This window comes from Cydia strobilella, chromosome 27, assembly GCF_947568885.1.
Source record: "Cydia strobilella chromosome 27, ilCydStro3.1, whole genome shotgun sequence".
Taxonomy (NCBI): Eukaryota; Metazoa; Arthropoda; class Insecta; order Lepidoptera; family Tortricidae; genus Cydia; species Cydia strobilella.
Window position 1 is genome coordinate 1,735,242 of NC_086067.1, and position 17,601 is coordinate 1,752,842.

Below are 17,601 nucleotides of genomic sequence, written 5' to 3' on the forward strand. Positions count from 1 at the left end.
GGCTCTAGCGCCTTAAAAAACAAAAATATCAAAAAAAGCAAAACACACCGACACAGATATTGACAATATTAATCTGTGTTGAAAAAATCATTCCTCTAGCTTCAAAAACCAGGGAGGAAACAGTCGAGTACGTTTGTATGGAGAAATGACCACTCCTGTTGGCTCTTAAATGTAACTTTCCGGTTGTCCTACCTACCTAGGTACGGCTCATGATTTCTTTGATCTTCTTTTTATTTCTGCTGTTAGTATGTATGTTAACATTATGTATATTATACTTAACAATGAACCTCCAGGGCTGTTTCTTAAGTATGTTAAGTACATTTTGATCTTCTTTTTATTTCTGCTGTTAGTATGTATGTTAACATTATGTACTTAACAATGAACCTCCAGGTCTGTTTCTTAAGTATGTTAAGTACATTTGTACTTCAACTCCATTTGTATATGTGACTGTTTGTGTTCTAAATAAACTAAAAAAATATATACTAACTCATCTCCCCAGCGACGCAGTCAACGAGAAAGCTCTTGCCGTTGCGCGGCGGGCCGAGCAGCAACACGGCACGGTAGCGCGAGGCCCCGGGTTCGATTCCGGACCCGAACACGCAGGACAACACGAGACGTCGGCGCACGTCGCCGTACCCGGGCGGCGGGAAACTGTGGTGATAAATAATAATAGGGCATGAATCTAGTATAACCAAAGAGAATAATAATATTATTTACAGTACATATGGTGTACTTTCTCGCACTTGTGCGTAAAAGAGCACTTTTCGTGCATATGTCGAAAGTTTCAAGGGCCATATGTACTGTAAAACGTTGTACGATACACGTGCGAATAGGTAATTCGCAACTCGTGTCGATTTAAAACACTCCCTGCGGTCGTGTTTTAATTTATCGCCACTCGTTTCGAATTTCCTCTTTTCCGCACTTGTATCGTAAATAACTATTTTATGATTTTGACCCATGTTCTTTCACTGATATGCGTTAAAATTGTTAAATAACAAACGAAACCGTCAACGCCATCTATACGACAGTAGGCCAAAGCTAGTAGCGCCCTCTGATCGAGAATCAAATTTTCTTGATTTTCGAGGCACGTTTTTTCCTTAGACTGTATCCATCTATTACGGAGTTATATCTATCTTTGGTATAACTGGATCGGTCATGAGGGGTGGGGGGAAATGACCGAACGGGATAAGTCTTATGTATCTTCCAATAGGAGTAGCAGAGAAAGCGCTGTTATTGTTTGTCCTTGTCACAGTCTCACATTTTTTTTAATTGCCCACTGTAAAATAAAACTATGAAAACGAATTATATCGCGTGTATTGAGTGGAGTCACCCGTTGACCACGAACGCTGTAAAGAGTTCGAAACGTCGGGATGTATTATAAATTCAATACACGCGATATAATCCGTTTTCATAGTTTTATTTCATGAGTAACTATCGCGGTAACCGAAGACAATATTATCCCCACTGTAAATTTATTATGGTTTATGGTGGGCTATAGTTAACGCTATCTCTACTGAGCTCGTTCACTTACCTGTACTAACAATGGCATTCTGTTAAACAAAAGCCATTATTTATTTTGTGCGAGCGCGTGGCCTTTGTGCCTGAGCGCGTGGCCATTGTGTGTGAGCCTCAGGCACAAAGGCCACGCGCTCACACAAAAGAAATAATGGCTTTTGTTTAACAGAATGCCATTGTTCGTACAGGTAAGTGAACGAGCTCGGTAGAGATAGTGTTAACTATACAAATCTTCTCGACCAATCATATTGTCGCATTGCGTATGTTTTGTCCCTCACGGGCGCACGCGTATAGCTGATCTATGTAATGCTAGGTCTATGTAATAGGGCGACTGCTATAGTTATTGGCCACTACATAATACCGTAGAATGGGGTTACTTTGATTCGCGGGGTAACATTGATCATCGATTTTTGAGAAATAGGGAGTTGATCTTTAAACGCGAACTTTTCATGATAGATGATGAAAACTTTCAAAAACAAATTCCTTATAATTTAAATCGATGATCAATGTTACGCCACGAATCAGTGTAACCCCCAGTTTACGGTATGTCAATTTGACAATGCCAAGGCAGTCGTGGTAAGGCTACTAGTGGCCGATAGGATGCCCGATTTTCAATCCATGGGCCGCGGGTTCAAAACATGACTCGTACCAATGAGTTTTTCGAAACTTACATACGTATATGGAAATATCATTTAAATATCTCTGGCAACCTTATTAGTTAAAATTTCATCTTCCTCGCGTTGTCCCGGCATTTTGCCACGGCTCCATGGGAGCCTGGGGTCCGCTTGGCAACTAATCCCAAGAATTGGCGTAGGCACTAGTTTTTACGAAAGCGACTGCCATCAGACCGTCCAACCCAGAGGGGAAACTAGGCCTTGTCGGGATTAGTCCGGTTTCCTCACGATGTTTTCCTTCACCGAAAAGCGACTGGTAAATATCAAATGATATTTCGTACATAAGTTCCGAAAAACTCATTGGTACGAGCCGGGGTTTGAACCCGCGACCTCCGGATTGCAAGTCACACTTTAGTTAATATTTAGATATGTGAAAATCGAATCACGAATTGTGGCTTTCCATCAGAGAAGGGTCCTAAGGTATGCTTCAGCTGCAATATCAAACCTTCAAAAAAAGAGCGTACTCCCATCTTAAAGGCCGGCAACGCACTTACAACCCCTCTGGTGTTGCGGGTGTCCATGGGCGGCGGTAATCGCTTACCATCAGGTGATCAGTCTGCTCGTTTGCCTCCTATATCATAAATATATATATATATATAAGGACAATTTTTATCAGAATTTCTGTTTTGGAAACGTCCTTATTGCACTTCAAGCATAAGGACCCTTCTGTCATGGAAAGCTACATTTTCGCATCTTTGTGATCTTACATAATATCTATGAAACCCCGGCCCTCCCACCCTCTTGTAAGAAAAAATAAGACATGGTCGACCCCCCTCCCCCCTAAATCGTCTTACGTAATAAATGAATGGCGCCTATTGTAAGTGCAAAGATTCAGAGCAATCTAGCTAGTCGTTTTAAAATGAGAGCATATCTACGTTTGTATGGAGACCCGAGCTTGCTGTGGACTCTTAATAAAAACCGGCCAAGTGCGAGTCCGACTCGCGCACCGAGGGTTCCGTACTTTTTAGTATTTGCGGCGGAGTCTTAGTAATAGGGTCCTGTTTTTACCCTTTGGGTACGGAACCCTAAAAACATGGATTACCTTGAATTCGGATCCGCAACGTTATATTCGTAGGCAGCGTAGTTAGAGTCGCCGATGATGTCGTCGATCTTACCCGACGGTTTCGAAATTACCCCGAGGTCGAACAGGTACTATAAGCATAAAGCCCGGTTCACATTTGTCTGACGGGTCGTGTTGTGTTGTGTCGTGAGGTCGTGACGCATATCGTCGCTATACTTACTCAACCTCATATCTGCAACAATCATTTGATGGAAATGTCGCTTTTCTTTGATTCGGAATACGGGTGTTTTTGTCATCAAATGAGTGTTGTAGATACGAGGTTGAGTAAGTATAGCGGCGATATCGGTTTCATACATTTAATATAGTTGCGTTATGTGATCTGCTGACGCTGCGTCAAACAAATGAGCACGCAATCATATTAAATGTGCCAACGCCCATTCGTTCTTTCCACACTGTATATAATATTACAGACATATAATGTTATATGGACATATGTATATGTCTGTAGACTGTAATACATAAGAATGAATTGGTTCTCTGCCTTTGTCGCCGAAAATTGTATTGCAGAATTTTCACTTGGCAACCAACTTTTCGCCAAAGCAAAGATAGATATAACTCCGTAATAGATGGATACAGTCTAAGGAAAAAACGTGCCTCGAAAATCACGAAAATTTGATTCTCGATCAGATGGCGCCACTAGTTTTGGCCTACACTCGTATAGAGGGCGTTGACTGTTTTGTTTGTTATTTATAATTTTAACGCATACCAGTGAAAGAACATGGGTCAAAATCATATAAAAATAATTATTGCAAATAAAAAAATCATTTATCCATATTTAAATACATTTTATCGTATTTTTATAAATATTTATTTTTAGTTTTAAAGTGTGTCGACAGATGGCAGTGAATTTACTGGGGTTACAAAATTTACTATGACAGTACCGCTCTAGCATATACTAATCTATGGCCAAAGTTTCATTTGGCCGAATTTCATTTCCCAACTTTACATAATCCAACTTTTTTTTTTTGTTAGGAGGGAAAAATGCATTACGCATACCACCCGGGTTCGGGGGGTGACTCGAGTGGTTATGTGGGACTCCCGTCTAGGCTTATGAGGCCCACGGTGTACCCACCAAAAAAACCCCCCATATGCCGCCTCGCCGCCCTATTGGTGGGGTTACAGGAACGCTGGCGCTTGTCATCCGCGACCCCACTGGCGGCAGCCGCCCACGAGCGCGGCTCCTTCGCGAATGCCCGAAGGCCCTTCACGCTAGGCGCGCCAGATGTTAAGACGCGCCTTCCTCCTCGGCTTCCATTCTGTATTGTAGCGGACCCCCCCGAGCCCGCCACAAGGAAGCCGCGGGCGCCAGGAATTTCCCCGGCGCCCGGCGACAGATCAGGTCTATGGTTCTGCCGCAAAACCACAACTCGGCTGCAGAGGACAGGGAGAACGGCACATCGTAACACCGACACTCCACTTCCTCTGCAGCCCCACCAACGCCGCTACAGCGGAACGGCCCCGCCAAGTTCGCAGGGGATAGGGAAAGTGGCGCATCGAAATACCATCACTACTCTTCCCCTGCGATCCCACCTCGGCCGCCGAGGATAGGGAGAACGGCTTACCGCAACACCGACACTTCTCTTCCTCGACGGTCCACCTTCGGCGCATCACAAGCGGGCTTAACCAGCCCACTTGGAGCGTCCTCCTCGGGCCAGCCCGCGCCTCAAACAGGCCGGCCCTGGTTGCCTCTTCGCTTCACCGTGGGTGACCAAGCCACGGTTACTAAGCCCCTCCACCACGACAAGGTGAGCAACCCGCGGGGGGTACATAATCCAACCTAACCTAACCCAACCTAGTACGTCATTTTCGTTTCGCAACTATGGGATTGGGAAATGAAATGGTTGCGAAATAATTATTTGGTAACGATTGGTTTGTCAAATGAAACTTTGGCGAAAGGTTGGTTGCCAAGTGAAATTCGGCAATACAATTTTCGCCATAAAGGGAGTACAGCGAATAAATTATCGTAATTTTGCTCCAAATGCCATCATTATTTTTATTAATTTCATCCGAGCTAGGGCCAAATTAATAATCGTTTTAGATTTATGATAAACACGATCAAAAATATTTGCTACATTATGTAACAAACAATTATAGTAGTTTATGTGACTGTGACTGCTACATAATGGGTTTATGAAACGAACGAAGTGAGTTTCATTATAAATTCACACGAGTGTGAACCGCACTTTAAACGTATCAGTTTGCTAGCGCATATAAAACGAGATAGTAATTTTTTTTTCCCGTTTGTCGGTTTTACTTTTTTTTCAGTGATGTTCGAAATTTAAAAGTCATTTCCAAATCGATTTTGATATAATAATAAAGCTTATTACAACGTTGTAACAAATAAGAAATTTGCTGTAACAAAACAGTTTATCTTAATGTTGGCCATTATTTACAGATTTTGAATGTATCATGGAGGGTTTATGATATGTGTGTAGATAAATATAATTACGACATTCATTTATTCATTAAATGATAGCGTATGTACTTTCGGAAAACGATTAGATACAGAGCATAATTCAAGCTGAACTCACCATGTTACACGTGCTTTTAATAGTTTCCACATATTTCAAAATTGTATACGCATCAGAACAATACGTGGCGACATGGAATTCTCTAGAAAATTGCGAGAACCCACCCTTACCTTATAAAAAGGATGTTCCATTTAAAGTTTACGTAGAAATATATAACAACAGCCAAGGAGTAAGTTATCTTCAAGGTCGTGCAGAAATCAAAGAAGATATTAAAGAAGATAAGCATCATATTCATGTGTCGATGTCAGTCGGTTATGAAACTCAAAATGGCGTCGAGTGGATTTTCGAATTAGATAAAATGAAATGTGAAAGTTTTACAATGAAAGCGATTTTTAAATCATTGGGTATTCCTTTTACTAAGAAGTGCATGTTGAAGAAAGGGATATATAATATAAATAGGGTGGATATAAATAAGTTAGACCATGCGTTCCATGGTAACAGTGCGAGGAAGTATGGTGTGGTTGTGGCGATTTTAGCATTAAATACGGAGACGCACACTATGGCTTGTTGGAAGGCAAGGATTAATGTGCAACCGGATAGGAAAATTATATAAAGATTTTGTTGCGTTGTGTAGAAATAGGTGTGTGCAAACTTTGACTGGTGCAACTTGGTACATATAGTGTTTAAAAATTTCAACAAAATTATGACGAAGATACACTCATGGATAGCACCGTTATGTCATTTTTAAATATTATAATCACTAACAATAAACGATGACGCACTTCGACTAGATCATATCATATCATTTATTTATTGTATTGTCATGTACATAATCGGTGATACATTATATAAAGTCATATCATGGTACCTTAGATCACGCGGCTGCGGTAGGCCTAAGAAGCGCTGGCTGGGCGTCGTGATAGCGGACATTCAAGAGAACAATCTCACACCCGAGGATGCCGAAGACCGGAAGTGGAGAATATTGAGTAGGAAAGCGGACCCTGGCGCTAGCACAGATTAATAAATAGTTACTACGTAACAGATACATCATTCCCATACTAAAGCGAAAATACCTACGCTATAATAGCCTACAAAATCTTAATAATAATGCCTGCGTCCTGAGCACGAGAAGAAATGTACCATAAGTACGCGCACAAAGAGTCGAGACTGCCTTGCTCGCCGTGCGAGTCACGTGCCACCGCGTCATCGTAAAGAATGCGCTAGGGTTATACTGTTACTTATGTTATTATTGTAATAAAACGAATGTTGCGAATCAACCATATTTTTTATTAGTCAATCAAATATAAAAACAACCTGACTCAAAAAACTCCTTAATTTACGATTTACCTACTTATGTTCAAAGAAATAAATGGTGACAAAATTCATAAAGATAGATTTAAAACACTACTCACCTTTCTTCGTCTCTCGGAAATGAAGACGACAAATTTTCCTTTGTTTTTTGACTTTTACACCCATCTACTGCACAATAATTACGTGGTTTCGGCATTTCGAAGCGTAGGCGCGGAAAACGGGCGGTGCAAGCGCTCGGGCGGGCGTTCGTCGGCCCTCTGTCGGTTGTATCATCGACGATACGCCGAGCGGTAGGCATATAGCGCGTGGCCTTGAGCGAGTGAAGGAGGCCTGGCGCTAGGCCGGGAGAACGCTAGGTCGAAGAGAGAGAGATAATCACTAACATTAAAATGATTTTAATTATTCGATGTAATTTTAATTATTGTCAGAATGAGGTGTCAATCTACAGTTGCAATAAGAGATTTTTAAATAGATGATAAAAAAACTAACTTTTCTTGTCTTTGAGCCTTATCCCATTAGGTGGGGTCGGCTCTTGTCTGCCTTTTCCATTGTTCTACGTTTTGGTCTACGGTGTTATCTATTCCTATCCCTATCTTCTTTTTTGTCGATCGCTTCCCGTCGGTATCTATTTCCCGTAGCCCCTTGATGGAATATACTGATTTAAACTAGCACGATTTTCACTCATAATTTAAAACTAATACGGGACTTAATCGCGTACAAACTTACGTTTATTTATGGCCTGACGTTTCGAACGTGACGTTACGTTCGTGGTCACAGGCAGACTGGCGAGGAATTGTATCAACATCTTGCCGCGCGGGTTTTGCGAACTACCCGCACTTGATCTTGATTATTAACTTGTACGCTAGGGTTGTCACTTTGCCTACACACAACACTCACGACATCCAATGGTATGTGGCGGGATGTTTTCCCCCTTACATTTGCTAATTACCCCTTGATGGAGTAGCTGAGGTAGCCTTTTTATCTTGGTCAGACCACCTAGTTGGTGGCGGGCCCTGAAGTCTTTCGCCTTCTATTCCGATCACGATCACTTTTTCTAAACTTTCATCACCTCTACAACTCTACACATGGCCATACAGGGCACAGAGCGCGGACACGCTATACATCAAAAATCACTTGCGTTTCTATGTGTGAACGGCACGTCTACAGTACACGCGTCATGCGTCATAGTGTGAGTAAGTTGCTTAATAATAGTACTGAGAGTACGCCAGAAGTCCGCCAGATTTCTGTCGCGGGGCGAGGTAATTCGAGTCGGGGCGGGGCGGTGCGTGGCGGTTCTGTATGATAATACTATTACTTATTCTGTGATATAGGGCGTCCGCTAGCTGGTGCGGTTACACGGAGCGGGTGAGTGGATTAACGAAGAATAAGAATTGTTCATTGCCACAGTCATATCCAGAAGTACATAAGAAAATAAAATAAAATAAAATAATATAAAAGAAGAAAAAAAGTAGTGCCTACGTCAATTCTTGGGATTAGTTGTCAAGCGGACCCCAGGCTTCCACGAGCCTCGGCAAAATACCGGGATAACGCGAGGAACATGATGATGATAAAAGAAGAAAGAAGAAAAACAATTTATAAGTACAATCAGGTACGTATTTTACGTATAGTAGGAGAGAAGAGGAGTTTGTTAAGAACTATAGATAATAGATGAGGAAAGATGCTTGGGCACCTGATACGACACGACGAATTTATCAAAAACATCATAGAAGGGAAAGTTGAAGCAAAGAGGAAGAAGGGAAGACCAAGGAGAGCGTACATGCATCAAATAAAGGAAAAACTCAACGTCGTGTCGTACATACCAGGCTGTCAAAGAGAAGGCAGAGGACCGCCAAACATGGAAATTGCTCCACCGACAAGTCTTACCCTTAAATATATGATGATGATGAAGTACAATCAAACAAGTTCGAATATAGTGGGGAAAGGGTTTCCAGTCTCAGCGGGTGCCGGGCCCGAGATGCCCGGCGCTGGTTTTCAGATCGATCCCAGACTAGGACGGTCGGAGCGTAGCATAATTATATCAATTACAATAAATCAATTACAATAATATAATCTGTTTTTTTTATACCACGTCAGTGGTAGACAAGTATACGGCCCGCCTGATGGTAAGCAGTCAACGTGCCTATGGACGCCTGCAACACCAGAGGTGTTAGTTACGCGTTGCCGTAATTAAGTACAATGTACAATTGACGATTTTATCATTAAAATAGTAAAAATAGTATGAGTGTTGCTAAATGGCGCGGACGCGTGCGACGGTTTTTTTTTTAATGTGATATTAAGCAAACGAGCAGACGAGCCGCCTGATGGGAAGCAGTCATCGTCGCCCATGGACGTAAGCAACATCACAGGAGCCACTTAAGCATTGCCGACCCTTGAGAACCCTAAATACCCGCTTTACCCACAATGGCACCCGTGCCAGGTGGCGGACGCCCATAAAAAGACCCTTACCTTAAAACCATCGATCATATCGCCGTCCACCTTTAGGGGTTTGGGGACCCGGATGGGGGGAGGTTTCTTTCGCGGCTTCATCGTCGGGTATTTCTGTCCCATCGTCTTGTATTGCAACTTGTGCGCTTCCACGAGCAATTTCAACTCCAATCTGATGTACACAGGTACAAGAAAAAGAAAGTAAGTAAAAGAAAAGAGAATTAAGTAGACATAGAGTGTATCTCTATTGTTTCCCATAAAGCTTTAAGTTATAATGTATTGTTTGTCCACATTTTCGTTAGTCATAATTTTGTTTTTCTCAGAAACGCGTGACTTTTCAGGATTGCCATAAAACAAACCTTTTTTTTTTCATTGCAAAAATGCTTTAGGCATACCCACACCCTCGGGGGAGAAAATGCGGGTTATGTGGGACTCGGCAAAAGGCGCCACTACCCACTAAAAACCAACGGTATGCCTGCGCGCCGCCAATGGGGCGTGGCCACGGATTCTCTTAATTGCCATAAAACAAACCTAATCTAACCTAACCTATCTATAGGATAACCTTACGAAAATCCTGAAAAGTTAACGGTTTCAGAATTATGACTAATGATAATCTGACAATAATTACATTATGACTTTCAATAATTATGTCAAACAAAGGGACCCAAGAGTGCTCACTCCATACATCAGTTTTGTTACCATAAAGACTATTATTTTCGTAGTCTACATCTAGCGTCAAGTAGCGGAACTCTCAGTACTGCTGACTACTGCTAGTCGACAATGTCTTAGTGTCTGAACTGCAATTCAAGTTTTATAATCACGTCAGTGAGAGACGCCACGGTCCTGGCTGTCAGCACCGCTGCTTTCTGGGCATCCACTGTTTAGGGGAACCTCGACACGAGAGAAGAAGAAGAAGAGAAGAAGAAGATCACGTCAGTAAAGAGAATGAATTAAAGAAGGCTAACAAAGAGATTGTATAAGGGAGAGGTAGAAACGGGAGTTGGAAGGGGCAGACCTCGGCGGACTTTCTCTGATCAGATCGGGGAAATCCTGAAGAAAGGCCAGGTCAAGAGCACCCTAAACCGGCGAGCGTGTATGAGGAATGTTATGAAAGTGAAGGAAGCGAAGGAGGTATGTCAGGATTGTAGCAAGTGGAAATCCGTGGTATCTGCCTACTCCTCCGGGAAACATATGTATGTATGTCAGTGAAATAATCGGACCTCATAAGTTCGTCCACATATTGCCGGCATTCCACATGGAGCTGGTTCATCACGTCTTCACTCATGATGAAGCGAATGTAGCCATATACCACCTCGCCGTCCAACTCTGGCTGGAAGCTATCGTAGACGGACCAGCAGCCGTTGTAGCGCTGAAGAACCTACAAAAAACATTGTAAGTTTAATCTTGAGAAAAAAAACAATTTATCAGGGTTCTATATCAAAGAGGATTAAGAAGAGAAGAGTGCTTACTCTGTACAATCGGTTTTGTTACCAAAAAGACTATTATTTTCGTCGTCTATTACGTCAGTGGAAAGGTAGTTTAATTGCAAATCCTCCATATAGTACGACTGCATCATCTTGTATCCCGGGTCACTCAGCGGGTTTCACTTCAGCTTGTGTTCCTGCTTGGCCAGTGTCCTGTCCACCTCTTTCAGAACCTTAGCTTTGTTGATAGCGTCGAATTTCGCTTAAATATCCTTAAAAAAGTCTTATTAGCAATATACCTGATGTAAGTCCTCCATATGGTGAGACTGCATCATCTTGTATCCCGGGTCACTCAGCGGGTTACTCTTCAACTTGTGTTCCTGCTCGGCCAGTTTTTTTTCTGTCTCTTTCTGAGCTCTAGCCTTCTCGATGGCGTCGAGTTTCGCTTGCTTCTTCTCTGCTTTCAACTGAATACAATGAAAGAATGAATATATTTATTTCAGACACCGGGTATTCATTTTTGTTTACAATATTAACTATGTTAGTAACAATAAGATATGTTAGTAAAAATATAGAGCTCATTGGATCTAAAAGACCACGTAGTTTTTTTTGTTTTTTTTTTTTTTGCTTGCATCTCGCATTTTTCTCGCTGTAGTGAGGTGAAAAGTTGTGTGTTCCGCACGGCTGCAAATTTATTTGGCGTCTCGTGTCTTGAAAGCCTCGCTACGCGCAGCCGGACTAGCACATGATTGACGCAAGAGTATCTCGCCGTGACATAGACTACCCGTCCCCCTTTAATTCATACAGTTAGTAAAAGACGGGTAGTCTATCTCGCGGCGAGATACTGTCGCGCCAATCATGTGCTCGGCCTACAGGAATCTATCTTTGAACCATTCGTTTCGCTCATGGTTCAATCTTAGATTCCTTTGCTCGCTCAACTTTCAATTTCAACACTCACGCCAAATAACCACTTTGCAGCCTTGCATAACAAATAACTATTTCCTGTAATATTTTATTCCTAGATTAAAAATAAGTACAGATGTAGTGCATCATTATTTTCCATCGTATTTTCACGGAAATTTACGAACGTGTCTTGCTATTTCAGTCAGTGTCGGTACAAAAAGTACTGACACTGACTGAAGTAGCATGACAAATACGAACGTTTCCGAGAAAATACGATGGAAAACAATTATGTACCTACTACATTTGTACATTCAAAATACATCAATATATTTTTAATAAATAAATCGTCTTGCGTCAATGAGGAATCAAGGAAACTTGAAAAAATGATATTAATTTGTAATTTGTGTAAATCAAAATATATCCCGCAGAACGTTTATTACGGGCAGTAGGATTCCAATTTTCATGAGCTTAATGATGTCCTCACAATGCTCTCTATTAAAATCAGTCAAATTATCGTCTGCTTCCACGATTTCTTCCCAACTTTGGTCTGGACTAAGATGATATCGGCAAGCCCGTGTCCCCGGGGAAACATAAAAAATTGCTAAATAAATTCATTTTAATTAGCAATTTACTTCTCAATCCATCTGAAACTATTTCAATAGCTGTTTCACTGCATCCACCAAAGATGCAGGCATTTCGATCTTCTGGTGTTCTTAACAAACGCGGAGAATAATCGAAATTAGCCATTTTTTCCCAAGTGAAGTTTGACATTCAATATATGACATAATTTTGTTAATTGTTCAATAAGATGTTGAACTGACACGGTTGATGACAAAGGCAACTCTAACTGTAAGCCAGAGGCACAAAAGCGGTTGGTGCTCTATGATAAGCAGATATTTTTTTATATTATATTAGCATTTTATTAATTTGTTTTTGGGAACCGAAGTTTGGGTGAAGGCCGAAGCCGAACAAAATTACAAAGCATAAAAATTTCTTCTATGGTTGTGAACAAGGAAAATTAAATCTTCTGTAGCAACTAGCCTTTTTGAGATTTTCCTTATACACAACTGGGTGTGTAACAGGAATAAATTTTCTTCTATCACAACTAGTTGCCATGAAAGATTAAAAAATCCTAATAGACAACTGGTTGTGAAACACAGTTGCGATGGCGGCCGAAAGGAACAAATCTAGCATTTAACTACGTTTGTATGGAAAGGTGCAATTCGGCCGAGCTTGCCGGGGACTCTTAAGGAGACACGCGGGCCACAACAACTATCAAACAACAACTATCAACAAGTATCAAATTACAGAAAGTCTATGGCGGATATATTTTGGAGGCATGGGTCAGTCACCATTTCTTTAGTTTTTCCTTTGGTAGCAGCTGCCAGTTTTTCATCTGCCTCTATCTTCTCTGCTACGGTGGGATACTGTCCTCGTATCACCATGATGGTACCGCCTTCAGCATCATATGGGTAGTCGGGGAGGAAGCCGTATCCGTACAACCTACACAACAAAGCAAAGGGCTGTACTCCCTTTTTGGCGAAAATTGTATTGCCGAATTTCACTTGGCAACCAACAGAACTGACGACCGGTCTGGCCAAGTGGGTAGTGACCCTGCCTGTGAAGCCGATGGTCCTGGGTTCGAATCCCGGTAAGGGCATTCATTTGTGCGATGAACACAAATATTTGTTCCTGAGTCATGTGTGGTTTCTATGTATATAAATATGTATATCGTCGCCTAGCACCCATAATACAAGCTTCGCTTAGGTTGATCTGTGTAAGATGTCCCCTAATATTTATATTTATTTATTTATGTAAAGTTGGAAAATGAAATTCGACCAAATGAAACTTTGGCGAAAAGTTGGTTGCCAAGTGAAATTCTGCAATACAATTTTCGGCGAAAAGGCAGAGAACCAAGAAAAGGCCTTATCCGTATGCTCTACCTACATGATTAAGCTTAAAGAGATAAAAACGATAAAATATATTTATTCCTGACGATCACAACACAAGTACGAACATGTACAGGCAACAACAGCAAGAAAAGAAGAAATCATCAAGTGTGCAGTGTGCATCACGAAATGGACCCAACTCAGCTAAGATAATGCTAGCTATAAAGTCAGCGCTGGTCTTCCGTAGGGCCCATGAGGCGCCAGGAGGCGACATGTTTTGGATTCGTCGGGAACCCTTCCTCAGGCACGAGTGTCTGCGGCACTGCAAGCGCCGCCCGCCGTCTATGGTATTATGGTATGGTGCAGCCAGTACGTACTGGCTGAACGAGTATTGTGAGTGTTTTTAGTATATTTAAAATTTGTATGGATTGATTAGATAGAGTTATTATTTATAATAATATTCTTTATAAATACAGAAGACCAGCATACCATTCCTTAAACCACTCCCGAATATGGTCGGTGATGTCATCAATCTGTAAGTCTCTCTTCAACATGATCAGCCTCGTGCTCTCTTTGTCCAGCTCTTCCATATACTTCTGTCTCGTTCTCTCGTTGATGCGACATCGCAATGAGTATAGCTGAAATTATATGTTTATGGATGACAATAGTATATATATTACATACCTAACATGGGCGTAAGGTGAAAAATGTATTCACTATAAATTATTTTGTATGTAACAAAACAATATATCTAAGAGCAGTAATGGCCTTACTTTCTTAGTTTCTTCTTTGAGGTCCAGCTGACCCTCGCGCCACGGATCCGGAACTATCCCCAATAAAATATCCCTCTTATGTTCTTGCACTCTTTGCCTTTTGATTTCCATAAACCGCCTAAAAATAAACAAGATATATTCTAATATTCCCTGCTATGGTAAAAACTGCCTGGCTGGCTGGTATGGTAATGGCTCTCGAGTTGCAGGCGTACATAGGCTACGGAGACTGCTTAACATCAGGCGGGCCGTATGCTTGTTTGCCACCGACGTAGTATTAAAAAAAACATGAAATTTTATATATTCGCGATTCATGTCAACATCCCTATTGTTTTCCATCGTATTTTCTCGGAAACGTTCGTATTTGTCATGCTACTTCAGTCAACGTCAGTACTTTTTGTACCGAGACTGACTGAAATAGCAATACACGTTGGTACGTTTCCGTGAAAATACGATGGAAAATAATTATACACTACAACTGTAAAATGAAGACTGCGTTTGTACCAAAGAGGATATAATAAGATAGAGCGGTACTGTCATAGTAAATTTTGTAACCACAGTAAATTCACTGCCATCTATCGATATACTTTAAAACTAAAAATGAAGATTTATAAAAATACATTAAAATGTATTTAAATATGGATAAATGATTTTTTTATTTGCATTAATTATTTTTATAACATTTTGACCCATGTTTTTTCACTGATATGCGTTAAAATTATAAATAACTAACGAAACCGTCAACGCCCTCTATACGAGAGTAGGCCAAAGGTAGTGACGCCATCTGATCGAGAATCAAATTTTCTTGATTTTCGAGGCACGTTTTTTCCTTAGACTGTATCCATCTATTACGGAGTTATATCTATCTTTGGTTTGTACGAAGGAGCTGTCCCCTTTCCTCTTAAAACAGGTTCCTGGGATCCAGCTATACCTATTTACTACATACCTATAGACCCTTTGGATGAGACTCGCGGCTGCGATCCTCAAGGGTTCCGGGGCAGGCTCCACATTTTTGGCGAAATACGTTCGTCTCCTTATACAATTGGATGTGTAGTCTCTCACGAAATACTGTCTGAAATAGGAAAAAAGGAGTGTTGAAATTCAAAATATTTATCAGTACGGTTTTTACTCACTATTATTTTTAGTCGCTTAAGTCGCTTTAGTGCACGACGTACAACCGCCGCGGACACTCGTGCCTGAGGATGGATTCCCAAAGCATCCGAAACGTCGCTAAAAGCGACTAAAAATAATAGTGAGTAAAAACCGTACTGATAAATATTTTGAAATATGTCTCACGATAGTTATGCGAGTGTTGAAATTCGAACTTTTTTCCTTTAATTATTTTATATCTTATACCTTTAGACGAGCAATTCTTGTATATATCTATCTATTTATATATAAATCAGAAATCAGAAATCTTTATTGTGTAAACTGTGTAGGTACATTTTTTATGAGTATCAACAGTATATTTATATTTATATATATTTCGAGGATCTCGGTAACGGCTCTAACGATTTCGATGAAATTTACCACCTCCCCCACCCACCTCCTTCCCATGGCCACCTCCTGTTGTCCATCATCAGATGGCTCGGTGTAATATTGCATCGTCACCCGTGAAGTTTCAGCTCATGAGTGGGTCAAATTTAGCTTGCAAAATGTAACCCGAACAAACATATAAAATAAAAAAACATTGCAAGTTACAGGTTGTAATCAGGGATGTTGCGAATATTCGTATCCGCATCCGCAACCGCGGAACTTCCGCGTTATTTTCAACATCCGCATCCGCATCCGCATTAAATCGATGCGGAGCTTAATGCGGATGCGGATGTGGAACAGGTAGGTACAGGAACGTCTTAGCGGCGGCATAAGTGCTAGGTAATTTCGTCATTAGCCAATAGGAATCTCGTTTCGTTTTTGTGATTCGTCGATCGAGCACTTTAGCCTATGACGGACAGCGACAAGAAGTGAAAAGTTTGTTTTATTTGGACTTTAGTATAGTAATGCGATTGTGGGGCAACTATATTCTTGTTCAAATACTAAAAGTTTCTTAAAATTCAAATAATAAAAATTACTAGTGTAATATTTTACATTTTTTATGTGCCTAATCTCGACATCCGCGTCCGCGGATGTCAAAAAATCGGCATCCGCAACATCCCTGGTTGTAATAAGCGAACGCTTAGGTCTCGGCCTCCGATTAACGCTGTAAATTCCTATTCAATATTACTGCGTCAGCTGGAGACCAAGGACTTACCTATATCGTTCATGTGCTTGGATGATGGTAGCTCGTATGTACTCCTCGGGCACGATAACTGACTCGCTCTTCAAGGGAACTGCAACAGCCAAATATAGGTAGAGATTTAACCACTGTCGCGAATATCGCGAATCGGCTAATAGCTGCCAACGTCATGGAGTAGATGGCGCTCGTAGTCACGTTTAAGTGAAATAACCGCTTCTAGGTTGTTGTGATTTTTAAGGGTAAAACAAGAGGGTATACGCGCGAACGACAGTAAGAAAAGGAGCTGGGGTGCGAACAAAGCGACGGGAAGAGGGATATTTGCTTTAGGATCTATTCAAGGAGTTTCTTATGGTGTTATTTGAATAATGAGGTGTCTATTGTAGATTGTGACTAACATTCATTGTGATATCAGTATTCAGAGTGTTAACAGTGATCCGAGGGTTCATGGCTAATGTAAGTGAAGTTCAATAATAATTATACGAAGGGTTTCGTCCCAAGATATTAGTAATTTAGAATTATAGAACACATTGTAGTTACGAGAAAGTGTAACCACTCATCATATGAACTTAAGGTAAACTTAGTGTGCGGAAAGGGGTCGCTATAAGGGGAGGTTGGAGGCGACTATGAAGCCCAAGTAACCAGATGGATAATCAGGTTTAACTCATGTTATACGTAGGTAACAAAGTAGGACACCAGCAATGAATTATCGTCATCTCACTAACGTCCAGGCCTCGTATAGGTATGCAGTATGTTTACATATCGTTTTTCCAGTATCAGTAAAGGCATCAGCTCATTCAGTAAAAGCATCAGCTCATTCGATAGGTTAATAAGTATAGTGAGCTTGACGACATGGTGGAGATGCTGGGATGGCATCAGGTTTGG

General features: G+C 41.2%; 1 protein-coding gene across 1 annotated transcript in view; it reads right to left on the reverse strand.

Annotated features, from left to right (window-relative positions):
* Window positions 1–17,601, reverse strand: part of LOC134753458 (IQ and AAA domain-containing protein 1-like) — a 44,897-nt gene that overhangs the window by 11,726 nt on the left and 15,570 nt on the right. The window contains exons 5-14 of the mRNA XM_063689331.1: window positions 16,735–16,813; window positions 15,430–15,555; window positions 14,487–14,604; window positions 14,203–14,351; window positions 13,177–13,327; window positions 11,221–11,388; window positions 10,718–10,875; window positions 9,519–9,669; window positions 3,232–3,341; window positions 488–651 (exon numbers count right to left, since the gene is read on the reverse strand). Coding sequence (XP_063545401.1) covers window positions 488–651; window positions 3,232–3,341; window positions 9,519–9,669; window positions 10,718–10,875; window positions 11,221–11,388; window positions 13,177–13,327; window positions 14,203–14,351; window positions 14,487–14,604; window positions 15,430–15,555; window positions 16,735–16,813 — 1,374 coding nt within the window. The remainder of the gene's footprint in view (window positions 1–487; window positions 652–3,231; window positions 3,342–9,518; window positions 9,670–10,717; window positions 10,876–11,220; window positions 11,389–13,176; window positions 13,328–14,202; window positions 14,352–14,486; window positions 14,605–15,429; window positions 15,556–16,734; window positions 16,814–17,601) is intronic.